Source organism: Asterias amurensis, chromosome 11, assembly GCF_032118995.1.
Source record: "Asterias amurensis chromosome 11, ASM3211899v1".
Classification (NCBI taxonomy): domain Eukaryota; kingdom Metazoa; phylum Echinodermata; class Asteroidea; order Forcipulatida; family Asteriidae; genus Asterias; species Asterias amurensis.
Genome location: NC_092658.1, coordinates 3,948,630 through 3,968,765, shown reverse-complemented (window position 1 = coordinate 3,968,765; position 20,136 = coordinate 3,948,630). Strand labels below are relative to the sequence as shown.

Below are 20,136 nucleotides of genomic sequence, written 5' to 3'. Positions count from 1 at the left end.
ATTATTTAACTGTTTCGTCCAATTGAGTGCCTTGCAGTCCTTGATAGCCGGTCTGTGCTGGCTTACTCACTTATATCATAGATGAAGGACAGCCTTCCTCTATGCTTTATCAAACCAAAGTGTTTCTGTGTCGTATGTGAAAACATTACTTCATTCCCCCTTAATTTTAATTCAATTGTTTTAATACTATCACCAACAAAACTTTCTGAACCTAATTTTGGTCATTTACTAAGTTTACGGAGCTAAGACAGGCCATTTAAATTTTAACTAAATGAAGAACTTGATATAAAAAGAGGATATTGTATGGAAGAGCCACCCATTTTTATTTCTCACCGATTTTTGTTTGTTCCTTTCTTCTCTCGATGCCACTTTCTTATGATACAATATTCAAAAATCAGAAATAAACAGAATGGAGCATTATACAAATGGGATAAAATCAGTAATACTAAATAAATCCTTTGTTATCGTATTGATAAACCGTTTTACAAATCGACCCGTGGCGTTGATGAAATCTTAAACTGTGCGATAGCGGTGTTGTACACACGCACAGTGTGCTGCAAAGGGACTCGTGATCTTTAATTTAAAGAGAACTAAATATAATGGAGCTTTATAAAATTATGATAAAATCAGTAATGCTACATGAATGCTTTGTTTAGGTAATGACAGTCTTTGATTGGTCTAATATGAATGATAACGTGTTGATCAATTGTTTTACAAATCGACCCGTGGCGTTGATGAAATTGTAAAATGTACGCACAGCAGTGCAGTACACACGCACAGTATGCTGCAAATGAACTCGTGGTGTGTAATTTTCAAAAATCTGAAATAAATAGAACGGAACTTAATAAAAATATGATGAAATCAGTAATGCTACATGAATGCCATGTTTAGGTAATTACAGTCTTTGATTGGACTAGTTTGAATGATAACGTGTTGATAAACTGTTTTACAAATCGACCCGTGGCGTTGATGAAATTGTAAAATGTACGCACAGCAGTGTAGTACATGTGCACAGTATGCTGCAAATGAACTCGTGGTGTGTAATTTTCAAAAATCTGAAATAAATAGAACGGAGCTTTATAAAATTATGATAAAATCAGTAATGCTACATGAATGCTTTGTTTAGGTAATGACAGTCTTTGATTGGTCTAATTTGAATGATAACGTGTTGATAAACTGTTTTACAAATCGACCCGTGGCGTTGATGAAATTGTAAAATGTACGCACAGCAGTGCAGTACACAGGCACAGTATGCTGCAAATGAACTCGTGGTGTGTAATTTTCAAAAATCTTAAATAAATATAATGGAGCATTATAAAAATATGATAAAACCAGTAATGCTACATGAATGCTTTGTTTAGTTAATGACAGTCTTTGATTGGTCTAATTTGAATGATACCGTATTGATAAACCGTTTTACAAATCGACCCGTGGCGTCGATGAAATCTTAAACTGTACGCACAGCAGTGTTGTACACACGCACAGTATGCTGCAAAGGGACTCGTGGTGTGTAATTTTCACAAATCTTAAATAAATATAATGGAGCATTATAAAAATATGATAAAATCAGTTTTGCTACATGAATGCTTTGTATAGGAAATGGCAGTCTTTGATTGGCTCCGTTTGAATGATAACGTATTGATAAACTGTTTTACAAATCGACCCGTGGCGTTGATGAAATTGTAAACTGTACACACAGCAGTGTTGTACACACGCACAGTATGCTGCAAAGGGACTCGTGGTGTGTAATTTTCAAAAATCTGAAATAAATGTAACGGAGTTTTATAAAATTATGATAAAATCAGTAATGCTACATGAATGCTTTGTTTAGGTAATTACAGTCTTTGATTGGCTTCATTTGAATGATACCGCATTGATAAACCGTTTTACAAATCGACCCGTGGCGTTGATGAAATCTTAAACTGTGCGCACAGCAGTGTAGTACACATACAAAGTATGCTGCAAAGGGACTCGTGGTGTGTAATTTTCAAAAATCTGAAATAAATATAACGGAGCTTTATAAATTTATGATAAAATCAGTAATGCTACATGAATGCTTTGTTTAGGTACTGGCAGTCTTTGATTGGTTTCGTTTAAACAATAACGTGTTGATAAACTGTTTTTACAAATCGACCCGTGGTGTTGATGAAATCGTAAACTGTTCGCACAGCAGACTCGTGGTCTTAAATTTTTTAAAATCTGAAATAAATGTAATGGAGTTTTATAAAAATACGATAAAATCAGTAATGCTACAGGAATCCTTTGTATAGGGAATGGCAGTCTTTGATTGGCTTAATCTGAAAAATACCGTATTGATAAACCGTTTTTAACAAATCATCTTTTAGTTGATGAAGAGTTTGTATTCTGTGGCTACACATTGCTTTGTTGTTTATTTAAAAAATCTGGAAATATACTTTAAAAATCAGCAATACATGACCCCTTTGTATATTAATGGTTGTGAATAAAAATAAATAAAACAAATGTCTGAGCTTAAGAGCGAAACTCCAAAACATCGGTGTAGCTACCATACAAAAATACACAAACAAATCTTAGGGAGAAAAAGCTCAAGGAATGGTAGCGAGTCTATGTATTGCTGCCCCGTTTGACGACTACCGATTACATCGGATCCTTTCGAGTAGCGATCGACTCCTGGCGTTTGGAAACTAACATCTACCTTACAGAGCACGTGTAAAATTTTGGAGTTCCACGGACGACCACCAGTGCATTCCATCGCTTCGGAGCTTGAAGAATTGCGCTGGTTTCGCAACATTATGGGAAAAAGAAAGAGACCAGATGAACCGGTAGGCAATCTGCAAGTAATCGCAAAATAAATGCTAACATAACAAAGAGTGTCAGTTGTTAAAGTTTAAACAAAACCATTTTTATAATGTATTTATTATTTATAAAAATAATTTCAATTTGGGTTTGATTGAATTGAAGTGTGAACCCTCCGCCGGCCGACCCATCATCAGGCAGGCAATCAATTCAATTCAATGGCATAGCACTATTTTTGCAGTATGAGTGAAAACTTAACATGTGATTGTCTAATTTTGGGAGTGGGATGGGGGGGGGTGTTAATGATTAAAACTCTGGCAAGGGTGTGAACCTTTGCAATAGTTTCATTCGGTCGCACTAAATACCGACAACTCACGACCCCTCACGACAACCCACGACAACAATTTGTTAATACATTTTAACATAATTCGACCGTTTAATGTATGTGCACAAGAGTCATATGCATCTAAATCACTTTACTGTTGAAAAAATTGTATTTTGAACTGTAAAAAAGGTGTTTTTTACCCCGAATTTAGTAAGGAACAGCAATATTCGCCATGTTGTCTTTCGACGTGCTTGGACTATTCTATTAGTATTACACCGCAGGGGGCTAGGTAATTTCTGAGGACAGAGTTTTATTTTTTCGTTTTGGTTTTAGCTGCTGATTTTTTCTTTCTTGTTAGTAACTAAGCCGCCACTCTGGAATTCGAAGTTAAAAGGGGAAACTTAAATGTAAAATTGTTTTAAACTCCATGAGAATGAGATACATAAAAAAAAGTAAATAATCATCTTGCACATTGTATCACCCCTGCGGTATAATAGAATCGTCCAAGTGGGTCGAAAGACAACATGGCGGATATTACCGTTCGTTACTAAATTCAGGTAAAGAACACCTTTTTTTACAATTAAAAACACAATTTCTTCAACAGTTTGAAAATGATTTGGGTGCATATGACTCTTATGCATATATTTAACGGTTGACTTATGTTCAAATGTTCTTTTTTTAAAAAGTGCATTTAAAAATTGTTGTCGTGAGTTGTCGGTATTTATACACCTATCAATTGTAAGACGCACTACTTGACCCCCGGGGAGGGTGCGTCACTGTCCATATGTGAGTCGGATTTGCGCGTCCAAAGACCCACCCTGAGTCAAAAAATTGACACACTTGTTGCAGATTTGGATGGTCGTCCGAACGATTTTTTTGACTTACCAATCGCGGAAAACTACGCACCACGGACGGACATTACCGACGCACATAAAATCTCTTGTAAACTACGCAGGCGCAGTGAATACCAAATAATTCAACCTTACACCTACAAGAGCGAGTTTCGCGGTTTTGCAAGTGCATGCACAAGTTGAGGTGTTCGAGGTTGTACCGCTTGATTTTCGAGATGAGCGGTTCCCAGCACAGAAAACAGAGAGGGGCCCGAATACCCACAATTCAAAGCACAGCGCGCACTTGTGTACACAATGGTGCGCAATCTTCAAATTGCTCGATACATAATTGGAACTGCCCATTCTGCATTGCGCAAGTTATAAATTGCGCAAAAAATTGTTACGCAAATTTGTTGATTGCGCTCGACAGATGAGCGACAGCGGATGCGTGTTTTGCTGCAAAATAAACGATCGCAATCACGATCGCGGCTAATTAAATCGAGCAAAACACAGTTTGTGGCATTGAAAGGTTGGAATGTCTGCAAATACCAACATCATACGAAGGCAGGGAGGGGTAGGTGGCTTCATTATTTGATTCTCCACCAAATAAACAAAATACATGTTGAAATGGATATCGACGGAACATGACGTACCTCGACGCACCTCTTAACGATTTTTTTGACTGACGACTATTGGATTTTGACGTACCCACCGTCACTTTGTTGAGAGTAAAGACGCAGACTTGACGCACCCTCCCCGGGGGTCAAGTAGTGCATCTTACAATTGATAGGTGTATTAGTGCGACCCGTTTCATTTTATTATTTCTAGTCTGCGGTAATTTCTCTGCTCTGCATCAGCCACGCAGAATTCCCACGTAGATATTGCTACCATGCTACTGCTAGTCTAACTCGCTTCAATGACGGAGATTTGACCACAAGAGGGCCCTGTTTCAGCCAATAATATATCAGAATGACTAAGTAAACCTCACGATCACAGGCTTGGAAACAAGTCTAAATACCACACTGTTGTAGTCAGGATGCCCTGCGAATGCGATGCAGAAAAAAACCACACAAAAAGCTGTTTCATTACTTCTGGGTACCAGTCGCTGCATGCACACTATATATTATTATTATTAAAAGGTAGTTGATACAGCGCATTGAAACGGTGGTTTGTGTAGGCCTGGGTGAATAATTTTAATATCAGGTTTATGGCAAAAGTTTTTCCTAACCTAACTGTAAGTTTAACCACAAATACCGTTTTTTACCTAACCGGATATCCGCAAGGGGTACGAATACTTATTAGGCCAAACAAAATAATATGTGTGTGTTTCTGGTTACCCGACCGTCCCTAGAAAAACACGCCGACCCTATGGAATTTTATACATTTACAGACAAAATAAAAAAAAAAAACCCCGATCCCTCTCCCGTGTGACAAAATACCGCATGATTTTAAGGTTTTTGTATTTATTGTTTACTTTTTTTCTAAAATGTTTATACATTTGATATAGAGCATTAGAAAATAAAAATTTTCTTACGAGAAAAGACGTCGTTGATCCATGGTTGATTGAATTGGCATTGCAACGACGGACAGACGTACGTAGTGTGTGTGTAGTGTATGGGATTGGTTGCTGCTGCAATGTACATGTGCAAGTTTGTAAAGCTAGCAATCTGTTAATTGCAATGCTCAATTTCGAGATTGCACAACAGATGTTGGTTGAGGGATGTTTGCCGACGTGTTGGGCTACGCTCTCGCATTTGCGCCGCCTGGAAATGCGCTAAAATTCCCACGTGACACGTCGAGTCTTGTTTCAATGCGTTTGTTGCTGGTTCTTGACTTTATACCAATAGAGGGCGTTTAATCTCACGCTATTGCATTATTCCAAAACGACCTCTAGCGTTCAATGTTTCTTGTATTTATTGTCGCACACAAAGTAACAACTACTAAAGAAATGAAATCTGCTTTTGTGTTAGTGAAATTTACAGATGTCGGAACGGTTGCTTTTTGAGGGCTTATTTTCTGTGTCATTTTTAGAGATTTGCGAGTCAAACTTGGACATCATTGAATTTACAGGACATTTTTTGGCCAGTGTAATAGGAAACACACATATTATTTTGTGTGGCCTTAATAAACCGGTTAGCCTCTAACTACAACCACCAAGAAACCTGATTCCGGGGCGACGACAGATAGGAATGTTTTGTCTGAATCCTTATGAAGCTTCTATTAAGACAGCATAAAATAAATATTTAACTATGCTCACTTCTAATGACATTTCCAATATATTTTGTTCAAAGATAATAAAAGTTTTTGTTCACGTCGAGTCAATCACGATATCAAAAAAAAAATCGCCAGTTTTAAATTAGATCGGGTTGTTTTTTATGAATGAACAGATTGACACTGTCTAAAACTAATTTTTTTTTAAATAGCACCCTCTAGCGGCAGGAAAAAATATTTGAATATCCGGTTAATTTCGGATAGTTGGGCAGCGGTTAACCAAAAACCAAGTTTCACTGTTCTCCCAGCAAATGTAACTACATGTAGGTTATAGAAGAGTTTGCGGTAACACCATGTAATAACAATCTCTAAATGAGTTGGGGTGGTTCTGAAAAGAACCGTTGGATTAACTCGACGTTTCGATCAGTATGCTCTGATCGTCTTCTGGAGAATGTTTCAGAAGACGATCAGAGCATACTGATCGAATTGTCGAGTTAATCCAACGGTTCTTTTCAGAACCACCCCAACTCATTTAGAGATTGTTATTACATGGTGTTACCGCAAACTCTTCTATATCTTATTTCCACCATGCAAAGTTTCAAATCCTACTTACATGTAGGTTTGTGTTCGTCGTGAAGTGTTTTTGGAAAGAAAAAAATCTCGGGCACACGAAAATTTTGTCCAGCGCACCATTTTTGTGCGAGTGCATTTGGTGTTTTGAATCCGCGTGTGGAGAACCCTGTTTGAATTCACAGAAGTATTAGACTCGGTAAAGTATCCAAATTGAAGTGGCAATTAAAAAAAAAGTCACTTGAAGACGGCTTTGACTTTGAAAAAAAAAATGAACTTAAAAAAAAGAAATTAAGCAGCACCATGAAACTTTATCTTACGTGGATGTCACCAAGTTCAAAGGAAAAAGTACCTGAGTGATACTAAAAGCTTTGCATTGAATAGAACTCCAGGTACATGTATTAGTCGAGAAGGATTCCAAAGAAATTCAGGGTCAACTTGTAGTTGGGAAACATTGTTTGTCTAGTGCTAAAATGTAACTTTCAGTATGAATCAATCTTTCTTGCTTTGGGGAAGACTCGATCAAGTGTTGACCAGAACTACTTGAGAACGGTTTAAGGTCAGCACTCTGTAACTGCAGATGAATTAGGGCTAATACTGGATGTTTCCAGATGAACTGAGATGTATGCTTTTATTATAAGATGAAGGCTGCTGCAGTCCTAATGCACTTAGCAAGGTTGTACAAATTCGAATTGGTTATTCGGCCAAATTGCTGCAGTCTGCAAATTGACAACAATGCAGCACTCGCATAATTGTTCAATACTTACTCATCCAAATGGTGACTTTCTGATACAGAGGTCAAGGAAGAAGCTTGGAGGCTGTGATAATTGACGCAATTTGCAATGTTTGACCGTATTTTTTGATGACATGGGCTCAGGGCCTTCCTTGTTTTTGACTTTTCTACAAAATTGAATTATTGGGAAAATGGAACTCTTTAGAGAAGGGAGTCTGAATGTAAAACAATGAAAAAAAGCTTTTGTCTTTCATGGTTTCTCTTATAAATGATTGTTATTATTTGGCATTCAAAAACAACATACAGGCTGTCAAAACAGAACCTGTAATTGTTATGAAAGAAAATTTAGTTTGCCATTGAAAGCACCCTCTTTCGTTCCAAAATGCGTTCAACTCACTGGACGCCCTCACACAAGAAATCTTGGTGGCAACCTTTTGGTAGTAGGTCTCTTGAGTAAAGTGTGCATCAAGGCGATTTAAGGATAGACCAGGCCTTGTATTTCATCTTTGAGAGGGCAAGGTTATTTTCATTTTGCAAAAGGCACCACCTTTGCAAATCTTTAAGTTAATTGGAAATTTTTGAAGGGAAACGACGGCCCAAGGGACAGGCTTAAGAGCCTGTACAGTCTGAAAAGGGCATAAGTATATCGACTTTGTCTGCCTCACAATCACATTGGAATGGATGTCATGATAACACTTGGGTCAACTTGTAGATGCTGTTTGACAATCCCTAGTTTTACGCAACATGCGAGAAGTACTGTACCCCAAATTAACGCATCATGCAGGAAGTACTGTACCCAAAATTGTTAACATTCCAGTGAAGTATCTTATCTTACCTGCAAGAACATTACAAATTCATTCCTCATTATTGTTCTAGTTGATTGTTTTGTTGTCTTCTAGAAATTGCTTCTGCCCTCGAAAGCCAAGTGAAATAAAGAATGCCATTGTTTTTCTCATTTGCAGGTAGAGGTGGAGAGCACACCCACTCGCGAAAAACATGACGAGACAAAAAGTGCTAAAAAGAAACGGCAGAAAAAGCTGGAAGTGGTAAGACAAGGCTGCAGAAAATGTTTACAATGCACGCTTAAAGGAACACGTTGAGTTTGTCTATAAAAAGCGTTTGTAACCGTTTTTTATAAATTGCATATGGTTGGAAAGATGTTTTAAAAGTAGAATACCATAATCCACACAAGTTTGCCTCGAAATTGCAAGGTTTTCCTTTTACTGTGCGAACTAACACGGTCGGCCATTTATGGGAGTCAAAATTTTGACTCCCATAAATGGCCGACCGTGTTAGTCGACGAGATAAAAGGAAAACCATGCAATTTCGAGGCATGTTTGTGTGGATCATTGTATTCTACTTTTACAACATCTTTTTACCCATGTGCATTTTTAACAAATGGTTACACACGCTTTTCAAAGACCAACTCGACCGATCCAAGGCAATGTGTTCCTTTAACGTGTTCCTTTAAGTCAAAATCAAGTTGACTCATACTCTAACCACCTTGTTGCCTTGTGAGTTTATTATTTTCTAAAAAACAATTGCCCCAACTTGAGAATATTTTAAAATAAGGTATTTAGTTTCCCTTCCTGGTTCTCTAATAAAATTCATCTTTAATTGGAAGAACATGTTCCTCTCTTTAAAGACAGTGGACACTTTTGGTAATTGTCAAAGACCAGTCTTCTCACTTGCTGTATCTAAACATATGGGCGATTCCAAGCAAACATGGACATGACACCAAAAAATTAAAATTGTGTAACAACTTTCTTTCCACGTAAAAGTTATAGCTAACATATGAAAGGAAACAGACATTAACTTTTTTTACACACTCTGTACCATTTTGTACAAATTCAGCTCATGTTTGCACAAGCTGTGAACAGACCCTAAAAAGTGAGCACATTAAGGTGATTTCTTCAAAGTTAAATATTGTCCCCCACAAAGGTTCTTCCAGCAAAACTTTAGTAGTTGTGATTAGCAGCAGGTACAACTATTTAAAATCCAGAATGAATTTTAATTTGTGTTTCTCATTTAAGCAATATGTGAGTGTACTTGTGGGAGCTTCAACAGGGCGTAATGCGACTAACCGAGAGATGAAGTTATTTCAATTGCACGAAAAATGCACTGACTATCTTCATGGCAATTCAAAATATGCTTCTATCCTTATTACCAAGTCTGAAATGAGCAAGGTTGTAGCTAGGGCAAATTGGATGCCGGCTAATTTTGTCGAGAGCATAGTCGAGAGGGTGGGTGTACATGTAGGGGCAGCGTAGCGCCTCACAACCCGGTGGGATCAACAGGGGCAGCGTCTTTGGAAGCTGAAGATTTTTAGGTTTTGTTTAAGCTTTGATGGGTTCCCCAGGCTCTCTCTTGCCTATTTGTGCCTTGACATAGTCATTGTTAAAGGAAAAAACATGTCTAGGGAGCCATAGAAAATAAATACTTATTAAGTTTTAAAGTAAAATGTTAGGGTAAAATAAATAAAATTAATATTCCGTTTACGATTTAAATCTCATCTCAAAATAGGGTAGGTAGACTATTAGGCAGAATTTTTGAGTGTTGAATTTATCAATTGAAAAGCTTGCAGTTGCATATATTCATCAGAAGGCAATGCAGAGTGGAGAGACAAGTTCAGAAACACAGGATGACGGGACACATGTCCGATCAGTGCCGCAAAATCTAGACTATTCCATTTCAAAAAGGAGCACATTAGTAAAATAGAAAAGCCATGTTTCACTGAGTTGTATTCATTGACAATTTCTCAACGAAGTGCATTCAACAAACTCAAAAATTGATTCTTGTCTTTTCATTTTTTTCCAACAAGTATTAATAGACAGGAAAATCATCTAAATAAAATTCTAAATAAAAATTTAATGCAACTTCGACGACTCCACCAACATGGTCCGCCCATCAGAATAACTTTGTTTTCAACCGCCCGCCGGGCGAGTCAACCAAAATTCTTGATCGCCCGTAGGTTTTTTTCACTAGCCTGCTGCATGTATGGTACAAAAAAAAATTGAAACTAAAATAAAATATTTAAAAAAACACGGAAGTGAAGTCCCTAAAATTGGACGACTTTATCTCTTAATTTATGCCCTAAATTATCAACAACCATTTAAATGAACTTGTTGTTTGAAAATTGTTTGTTTTGAACATGTTGAGAAATAATTCAATGAACTTTGGCTCGCAACGCCCTCTGATGGCAGAAGTTGTCCATGTTACTAGAACTCCTCCAAGGCTGTGCATTGTGCATACAGTCTGCAGGCGTGATGCACAACGTTCGCCAATTCTTTACTCCGTTCGTGAGCGTGTGTTGTGATGAAGGCTAGCCAAGAAGATCATGAATATGGATTTATTAACAGCCATCAATGGCCAATCACAGCGTGCGGAATCTTTGTTAAGATGGACTTCGGACTGTGTGTGTTATGTGCTGTGCATGCTGCATGAACCAGTGGGCGACCGTGTGAGTATTACCATGTGGTTTTGTGCATCATGGATACTACACGCACGCCGGAGATTGTGCGTGCTTTTTTTAGTACTCCATGAACTCGCAGCACTCAGGCGGCTTATTTTTAAGCAACAATCACGGAGAACATCGCGGTTTTGGAGAAAAAATTGTTTTGATTGTTTTTACAGAAATAAAATACACACCTAATTAGGAGTTTTACAGGATTGTTTTCTTTATTTTTCACTTATTTCAATGGCATTTAAAACAGTTTTACATAAATTTATGCCGGTCGGAGTTTGATATTTTTTGTTGGATCCCGGTCGGCAAAAGCTGGGGCGGGTGATAGCGGACCGGCTCCGACCGTGGTAGCTACAACCTTGGAAATGAGTAAAGAAATCAACACTCTAGTTGGTGTATTTTAATAACGAGTCATCAAAAAGTGTAATGGGACTAACCGGTAATGCGACTAACCATGCAATGTAATGCGACTAACCAAATCTTTTTTCAAGAGGAGGACGCTAAGAGGTCATCAAAGCTGGATATCTTGGTTTTGACTTACTAGAGGACAATATTACATGAATTAAGAGATCTGGGGCTCTGCAGATGCCACTCATGCCCTACCCACAATGCATTTTTCCATGCTGAAAACTATAACATGTGTTGCACATGTGCCACTCCAATCTAGTTTCATCATTAACATATGAAACAAAGAAAAGCAACATTTCTGAGAATTTTGAGTAGAAAAGTGAAGTAATGGAACTAATTTACTCCACAAATTGTGGACATAATGACAGGGTTTCTTTGAAACAACATCAAAGTCTTGAGTGCCCAGGTGGTCTCACACAAACACTACAGAAGTAATACAATTGTATCATTTTCCCCCTGTGTGTGGAGCAGCCCAGCGGTCTCACAGACTACAGAAGCAATACAATTGATTATACATTGCTTGTGACTGGTATTGATCTTTTGTTTACTTGGCATCACAGTTGAGTGGAGTCTTGGCCGGTATTCTGATTTTACTAAGCATGGATTATTTTGCTTAAGCAGAATTTTGCGCTTAAGCAGCTCTATGAAATTGGGCCCAGGGCCCAGTTTTATAAAGCCTGTAAGCCCCAATAACCTGCTAAGCACAGGGAAATCTTCCTTGGCAAAAACAGGTTACCAGCCAACAGTCCATAAAGTTTACATTGTTACATTTTTTGCTTCGCAAAGAAACTTGAAATTTCTGCCTCGATAAAAAGAGGATTACCAACCAAATTTCCACATGATTTTCAAGGTGAGCAAACAACAGCTGAACATCAGTAACAAGCAATATGCAACAAAAGGAAATTTGGTTGGTAATCCTGTTTTTATCTTAGCAGCTCTTTGAAATTGGGCCCAGATCAACCAAAATGTAACAGGATTCTCTAATCCAAAATGGGCAAAGTTGTAGGAGTAAGCAGATGGAAAGCATTGCTCATAGGGTGCTCTGCATTGAAAAAGGGTGAACCAATTAAGTTGTAAAGAAGCCAAGGAATTGCCCTAGATTGCGTCAGGGAGCATCTTTTGTTCAAAACATTTTCTAGGGCCTATATCATAAAAGCTTCAGGCTGGCTGGCTGGCTGGTTGACTCGTCTCATTTCAGTCAATACCCTTGCAATTTTATTTCATCCTCGCAAATTCACTAATCACCGACATGATGTACCGCTTGACTCAATTGTCTTCACATGCAAAGAATGTCTGCATAATAAGATTAAGGTACAGCGATCGTTCTTCTTGCATAAACTTCTTTGTTTCCATGGAGGAAATGTAATTTGGGTTGCACAAAGAAAAAGTACTGCTCCAATTTGTTTTTCTTTGTTCAACTCCAAATCAATTAAATTAAAAATCATGTACACGTATGGCCGTTTTTCTTGTATAGACCTTGCAATTCTTGATACAGAAACCAAGCTGGGTGGCATGGACGGCGGAATGTTAGTGAAACACTCAATCTTGTTTGTTAACAAGATGTTTTAGCTAAAAACAACATTTTCTGCAAGCTTTAAACCCACATGATTGAATGCTTTGTTTCAAATAAATTCAACATTTGCGTGTTTATGTCCCTTATTTTGTATTTTTGATGTAATCTTTATAAATCTTTTATCTTCTCCATTTTTGGAGGTTTTGAGGAAAGAAATAAAATGTTTTGAGCGTTGTTACAAACAGTGGCTATCTGTTTTTGTCGTGCATTTATGGTTTCTATTGTTTTCCAACTTCGATTGGCAAAAACTTCAGCTGTGGCGTTAAAATCCTTAATCTAGAAAGATCTTTATACATGTAGGTGGTAAGACAATCATGTTCTGTTTTTGGTGTTTTGGATCATTTTCTTCTCATCAGTTTTAAGGATAATTTTACTGTTTCGCTCATTTTCAGGTGGAGGAAGTAAACAATAAGAATAATGTGGTGACAAAAAGTCCCAAAAAGAAACATCAGAATCAGCAGGAAAAGGTAAGCCAAAGCTACAGAAAATGTATGCAGTACTCATTTGACTTGTTGTATGCTTTAAAGGCTTCAGGCCTGAAGTCAGTCTTTTAATTAATATTTGATTGAGAATGAATAAATTGGCAGCCCAGCGACAAATTAAATCTTAGCCTGCTAATATTAAGGTGTGGCACCAATCACACCAAATGTGAGAGTGTGCTGCAGCTACCACTTTGCTATCCCCAGGTTTTCATGGGATATCGGCGCTGTAAAATAATGTAAACAACTCGCCTGGTGCGTCACGATTGCAAGTGCATCGTCGGGCTATTTTATGTACATGGAAAATAAGACAATAATTATGTATTTACATGTGCGTAGCAGCGAAGATTATTAGGTCTGGCTGGTCACACTGGGATTCTAAACCAGATCTTGTGTCCAATGCGAATTACTTTAAGTAATTACCAATAGTGCCCGGTGCCTTTTAAAAGCATGGATTAGTCTACAAAGTTAAATGAAAATGGCCTTTTTGGTGCTTACTTTTAGGTTGAGGTTGAGAAAGCACTGGTGTCGACACCTACCAACAAAACTGAGACGAGAAGTGGAAAAAAGAAACGCCTGAAACAGTTGAAAGAGGTAAGGGAGCGTGTTGTGCCCGGGTGGTTAAGTGCATCGAGCACAAGTTCTGGGCCCAATTTCATGGTTTTGCTTACTGCTGAATTAATGACATTTATGGTGTAAAATTTCATTATATTTTATCGGCTTTTTTAGCGAAAGTTGAAACATGATGACACCGAATTACCAACAAATGGGTCTGTATATTCCAAAGAGAGCTTTTTGCGCCGGTCAAAATTGTTGCAGAAAAATGTACAGGCCATATGTTTCAAATGTGACATCATCAAACTTCTTTGGATTTTGACAGTTATTGTGCTTGAAGGGTTATCAAAAACAATGATACCATTTGAACTTGAGGTTAGATACTTTTATGGACTATAATGAGTGAATAAAAATCTAAATTTGACATTGGAGTCTCACTTTTTATAACAATGCTCGCTTAATTGGCTTTAGTTTCACCAAAATTTCACCATTTTTCTTCCAAGTTCTTTGAAAATATTACTGGTTTTCTTGTTTTCAGGTTGAGGAAGCGCAAGCCATGGTTAAAACGCCTTCCAACAAAGAATCGGGTGAACCAAAGAGTGTAAAAAATAAACCACGGAAAAGTTTTGAAAAGGTATGTTACATAAAACTTTTACAATGCTCACTTGTCATGCCTTAGTTTCAAGAATTTGCAATATTTCACAAACATAAACTGTTTTCAGTTCATTGAAAATTCCACTGTTTGGCTTCATTTCAGGTGGAGGAGAAGACAACTATGGTTCAAACGCCTTCTAACAAAAAACCCGAAGAGACAAAAAGTGAAAAAAAAACACGGAAAAGTTTGGAAAAGGTATGTTACAGAAAACTTTAACAATGCTCACTTGGTATGCCTCCAGCTTCAAGAACTGTTTTAAATTAAAGGGAAGGTACACGTTTGGTAACTAATCAAAACAAATATTAACTTAAAAACTGACTTGGTAATGAGCAATGGAGAGCTGTTGGTAGTATAAAACATTGTGGGAAACGACTCCCTCTGAAGTAACGTAGTTATTGAGAAAATCTGAGGTCTTTATATCAAATTGGCGGAAAATTACTTCTTTCTCGAAAACTACGTCACTTCAGAGGGAGCCGTTTCTCACAATGTTTTATACTATCAACCTCTCCCTATTACTCGTTACCAAGTAAGGTTTTATGCGAATAATTATTTTGAGTAATTACCAATAGTGTCCACTGCCATTAAGAGAAGCAATTATAGTAAAGCATCTGGCTCAAGTACACAAGCGTCATGACGGGGATTCAAACCCTCACTCTTTTCATCAGGCATCTCAACACAAGCCTCAGTAGATGATGCCTCCATAAAAATAATAATAATAAGACTTGTAATGCGCACGTATCCACCCTGCTGGGTGTTCAAGGCGCAGTAAAAACAAAACAAAAACAAACAAACAAAGCAAAACAATCTTTTACAGCTCCCTGAGGAGTATACAGCCATGAGCTGCCATGTATGGCGCTTTAGCCCCTCGTTGTAGATAAGCAATTAAAGCATCTTGCTCAAGGACACAAGTGTCATGACCGGGATTCAAACCCCAAAACCTCAAAAAATGTAGAAGATAAAAAGATTTATAAAAATTACGTCTGTTATACAGTATTTAAGGGACATAAACACGTAATTAAAGAAACGGGATAACCCTGACACTCTCGGTCGACCCCCAGACCAAATTGAAAAAGTATGACACAAAATGATGGTCAGAATGATCTGAGATAGTATCGAGAATATCAAGATCATCATATTCAAGAAACTGGTTACGAAACAAAACTGTTTGGACACTATCACAAATACCATGGTTGACTCAGTTTATGTACTTAAGGTCAGAGATAATGATTAGCGGGCGTCTCGAACTAATTTCAATTGAAGAATCAAAATATTAATGACCAGAAAAGACAGTTGCTATATGGCTAAAAATATTCCTCAGAGTGAACTAGTGTCAATCAATAATCAATGGGTGCGTTCGATTAGCTTCCCTGTGTCGACCCCGCGGTGCTCACTCGGGTGAGCCCCTGACAAGAACTGATCGAACAATCACTCACTCTCTTGTGGTGACGTCATGCATCACGGGCCAGCGCCAACTCCACAAGCAGGGCACTTGGGGTTGACCCGGGTGAGCCCCTGGAATGACGTCAAAGCTATTTGAACGTATCAGGGGCAGACCAGGGTTGATCCAGGGAAGCGCACACAATCGAACGCACCCAATATTGAGTATGATTTGTTGTTGTTTTTAGATGGTAGCTGAGCTAGAGTGGCAAGTACGTGAACTGAAAGAGGCCAAGAATAACTCGCTCCGGAAACAACTCATTGATTTAGGAGTTATCAAAGAAGACACGAAACAGAAGGTAACGTGGGAATGTGAAGGCACATAACACCCTAAATTTGATGTCTAAAACAGTAAGTGGCTTCAAGTCAAAAAATCAACTTTTGCAGTCCTTTGTAACGACTCTGCAGCCAATTTCACAAAACTTTATGCAACTGCGTAAGTCTACTTGCACAAGTTGCTCCATAAACGCTGTGCAAGTGGACTTGCAGTTGCGTAAAATTTTGTGAAATCGGCTGCTGGAGGCATCTCACCGCAAAGCCTCGGCTCCGGTTCTCGCCTCGTAGAAAGGAGCTTTATGGTTACTTCTGTAACAAATTTCTGTTTTTTCTATTTGCTGTTTTGAAATTTTCAAGAAGTATGGAAATAAATGTGAGTTTTTAATTGAATTGAAATTATTTGATGGCTTATTTTTTAGGTTGAAAAGGAGAACGCCGTAGTTGACACACCTACTAGCGTAAAATCAAAAAGTGCTAAAAAGAATCGAGGGAAACAGTTGGAAGAGGTAAGACAGGGTTTACAGAATACAAGGTGTTGGAAGTTGACAAACTAGTTCCCGAGGCGAGGCCTAGGGGACTAGTTTGCCAACTTCCAATACCAAGGGGAGCTCATATCAACTAGTCAACCGGAAATAAACCATGTTATATTTGTTTTACTATGCTTCATACATATTCAGTTGTTTGGAGCAAGGGAAAATTACGACTGTGCAATGAAATGAACTATGATAACTTTGTTCATGTTATGGATGTTGCTAGAGTGATGTTTGTTTGGTGTACGCTAGTACCACGATCGTAAAGCGCATGACAAGTAGAATAGTGCCCCGGGAGTGCGTCGCACAATGGTAATGCACATGACAAGTAGAATAGTGCCCCGGGACTACGTCGCACAATGGTAATGCACTTGACAAGTAGAATAGTGCCCCGGGACTACGTCGCACAATGCACAATGGTAATGCACATGACAAGTAGAATAGTGCCCCGGGACTACGTCGCACAATGGTAATGCACATGACAAGTAGAATAGTGCCCCGGGACTACGTCGCACAATGGTAATGCACATGACAAGTAGAATAGTGCCCCGGGACTACGTCGCACAATGGTAATGCACATGACAAGTAGAATAGTGCCCCGGGACTACGTCGCACAATGGTAATGCACATGACAAGTAGAATAGTGCCCCGGGACTACGTCGCACAATGGTAATGCACATGACAAGTAGAATAGTGCCCCGGGACTACGTCGCACAATGGTAATGCACATGACAAGTAGAATAGTGCCCCGGGACTACGTCGCACAATGGTAATGCACATGACAAGTAGAACAGCTCCAGGGATTACGTCGCACAATGGTAATGTCCATGAATAGCTCCAGGGAGCTATTCTACTTGTCATGGCAGTTTACCACTTGCGTGAAAACTCACGTGCGCACTTGGTAAAAGCAAAATTAACACCTGACACGCGATGACCAATGAGAAGTCGACTCTCGGTCATGAATATGTATGAGGTGTAATAATAGAGCTTAGTCGATCGCTGCAATCCTCAAGAAGAGTGCTGTATTTTGACACAAGATTTTGTTGGGACAATAAATATCATTGACACATCCACTGTTTTAGTCCATTTTAGATGAAATTATGAAGTATAGATTTATTGAATGTATTTACTGGGGGTATAAACTGTGTTTAGACGACGTGACCCTCTGACGTCACTCGAAAACCATCACATGATTTTGGCACATACCATCGGGCAAAACCTTTGTGTTTTGGCAGCCAGCTGGAAAGTACGCGCAATCTTACCATGACTACGCGTCTTTTTTCCCGGCGAAACATGACGTGCACAGTGTTTTGTCAAAAGAGGGCAGTTTGAATGTAAACATAGGTCACATCGTCTCTAAAGGAAGAGGTGACATACGGGAAACCTCGATTATTATTCATCCCAATTTTTAAAACAAAAACTTCATTTTGCATTGTGAATTTATCTTTGCTTGATTTGGCCTCTGTCTCTTTTCACACAAAAGCTTGGTTTTTTACTATGTTTGATTTTGAAAAAGTCATTGTCCCAAACTGTTGTTTAGGTAGAGGTGGAGAAAGCTGCAACGCCTGATGTAACAAAAAGTGCTAAAAAGAAACAACGGAAACAGTTGGAAGAGGTAAGACAAAGTTTACGGAATACTAGATAATAATGCTGATTTGAATTTGTTGTTAACCCTTACTTCTAGACCACTGAGCTATTCGAATGGCTAGCAGTTTAAATCTTTAGCACGTTTATTGCAATGATTTGAAAGAGAATAATGCTTAGTTGTTCCCTGCAGTCGTCAAGAAGATGGCGTTATTTTGACGCAGGATTTGTTTGGACAATTTCCACTGTTTTCGTCTCATTTTTTAGATGGAGGATGAAATTATGAAGTATAGATTTATTGATTTAAAAAACTGGAGGTATTAATTGTGTATTAAAGGAAGAGGTGACTTAAGATTACGCGAAACCTTCATCATTATTCATCCCAATTTTTTAAACAAACTTAATTTTTCATTTTAAACAAATCTTTGCTTGATTTGGCTACTTTCTTTTTTCACACAACAGCTTGGTTTTCTTCGCTATGTTTGATTAAAAAAAAAAGTCATTGTCTCCAACTGTTGTTTAGGTAGAGGTGGAGAAAGCTGTAACGCCGGATGTAACAAAAAGTGAAAAAAGGAAACGACGCAAACAGTTGGAAGAGGTGAGATCAGGGCCGTATTTCAAAAAGCTGCTTGAAAGCAAAAAATATTCCCAAACAATGTTCTGCTCAGCTGAATTGAGCAGGATACCAGTCACAAATGGTGCATAAGACATGCTTCTCGGGCTGGTAACCTTATTCTATCAAGCATGAAAGATCTTAGCTTCATTTTGTGTTTAAAGGCAGTGGACAATGTTGGTAATTACTCAAAGAAATTGTTAGCATAAAAACTTACTTGGTAACGAGCAATGGGGAGAGGTTGATAGTATAAAACATTGTGAGGAACGACTCCTTCTAAAGTAATGTAGTTTTCGAGACAGAAGTCAGTTTCCACGAATTTGATTTCAAGACCTCGGAACTGGATTTTGAGGTCCCAAAATCAAGAATCTGAAAGCACACAACTTCGCGTGCCAGGGGTGTTTTTTCTTGCATAATTATCTCGCCACTTCGACATTTACTTGAGTTCAAATTTTCACAGATATTTTTGTGTGTGCATTTGTTGAGATAACCCAAGTGAGAAGACTGGTCTTTGACAATTACCAAAGGTGTCCAGTGCCTTTAAGCAGACTACGAAATTGGGCGCGGTTTACAGAAAACTATATTTTAATGCTGAGTTTATCAGTGTGCTCATGATGAGGATTGCCTGTGCAGTTCTTGTTCGATTACATTTTTATATAAAATACATCAAACATTAAATTTATATAGTCATTGTCTGGAGGAAAAATGGAATTTCTTTGAAGTATTTTTTTCTTAATGAAAACTAAGACCTGAAAACTAGTTGTTGCACAAACTGTTTACAAACCAAAAACTCTGTTATTATTGCAATGTTTTATGGCCTCATGAGTCAACATTTCTTGCAAAACAAGAAACATATAGAATAAGATGTTTTTCCTTGAATGCGAGTTTGAATAATCAGTTTGTTCCTCTGTTCTCACTTTTAGGAAGATGCTTCCCCTGTCAGCAAAAGTGCTAAAAAGAAACGGCGGATAACAACGGAAGTGGTAAGACAGAGTTTAAAAAAATGTATAACAATCTTCACTCGATTTATTATTTATTTTTTTTAAGTGCCATTAAAAACCAATTTTTAATGGCAGTGGACACTATTGGTAATTACTCAAAACAATTATTAACATAAAA

General features: G+C 38.1%; 1 protein-coding gene across 1 annotated transcript in view; it reads left to right on the top strand.

The window, feature by feature from the left end:
- Nucleotides 1–2,646: 2,646 nt before the first annotated feature.
- The window catches only part of LOC139943901 (uncharacterized), a 39,451-nt gene continuing 21,961 nt past the window's right edge, over nt 2,647–20,136 (top strand). Inside the window, exons 1-11 of the mRNA XM_071940784.1 lie at nt 2,647–2,801; nt 8,407–8,490; nt 13,281–13,355; nt 13,872–13,961; nt 14,461–14,556; nt 14,680–14,772; nt 16,203–16,313; nt 16,710–16,796; nt 18,361–18,435; nt 18,928–19,002; nt 19,941–20,000. Coding sequence (XP_071796885.1) covers nt 2,772–2,801; nt 8,407–8,490; nt 13,281–13,355; nt 13,872–13,961; nt 14,461–14,556; nt 14,680–14,772; nt 16,203–16,313; nt 16,710–16,796; nt 18,361–18,435; nt 18,928–19,002; nt 19,941–20,000 — 876 coding nt within the window. The 5' untranslated portion in view covers nt 2,647–2,771. The remainder of the gene's footprint in view (nt 2,802–8,406; nt 8,491–13,280; nt 13,356–13,871; nt 13,962–14,460; nt 14,557–14,679; nt 14,773–16,202; nt 16,314–16,709; nt 16,797–18,360; nt 18,436–18,927; nt 19,003–19,940; nt 20,001–20,136) is intronic.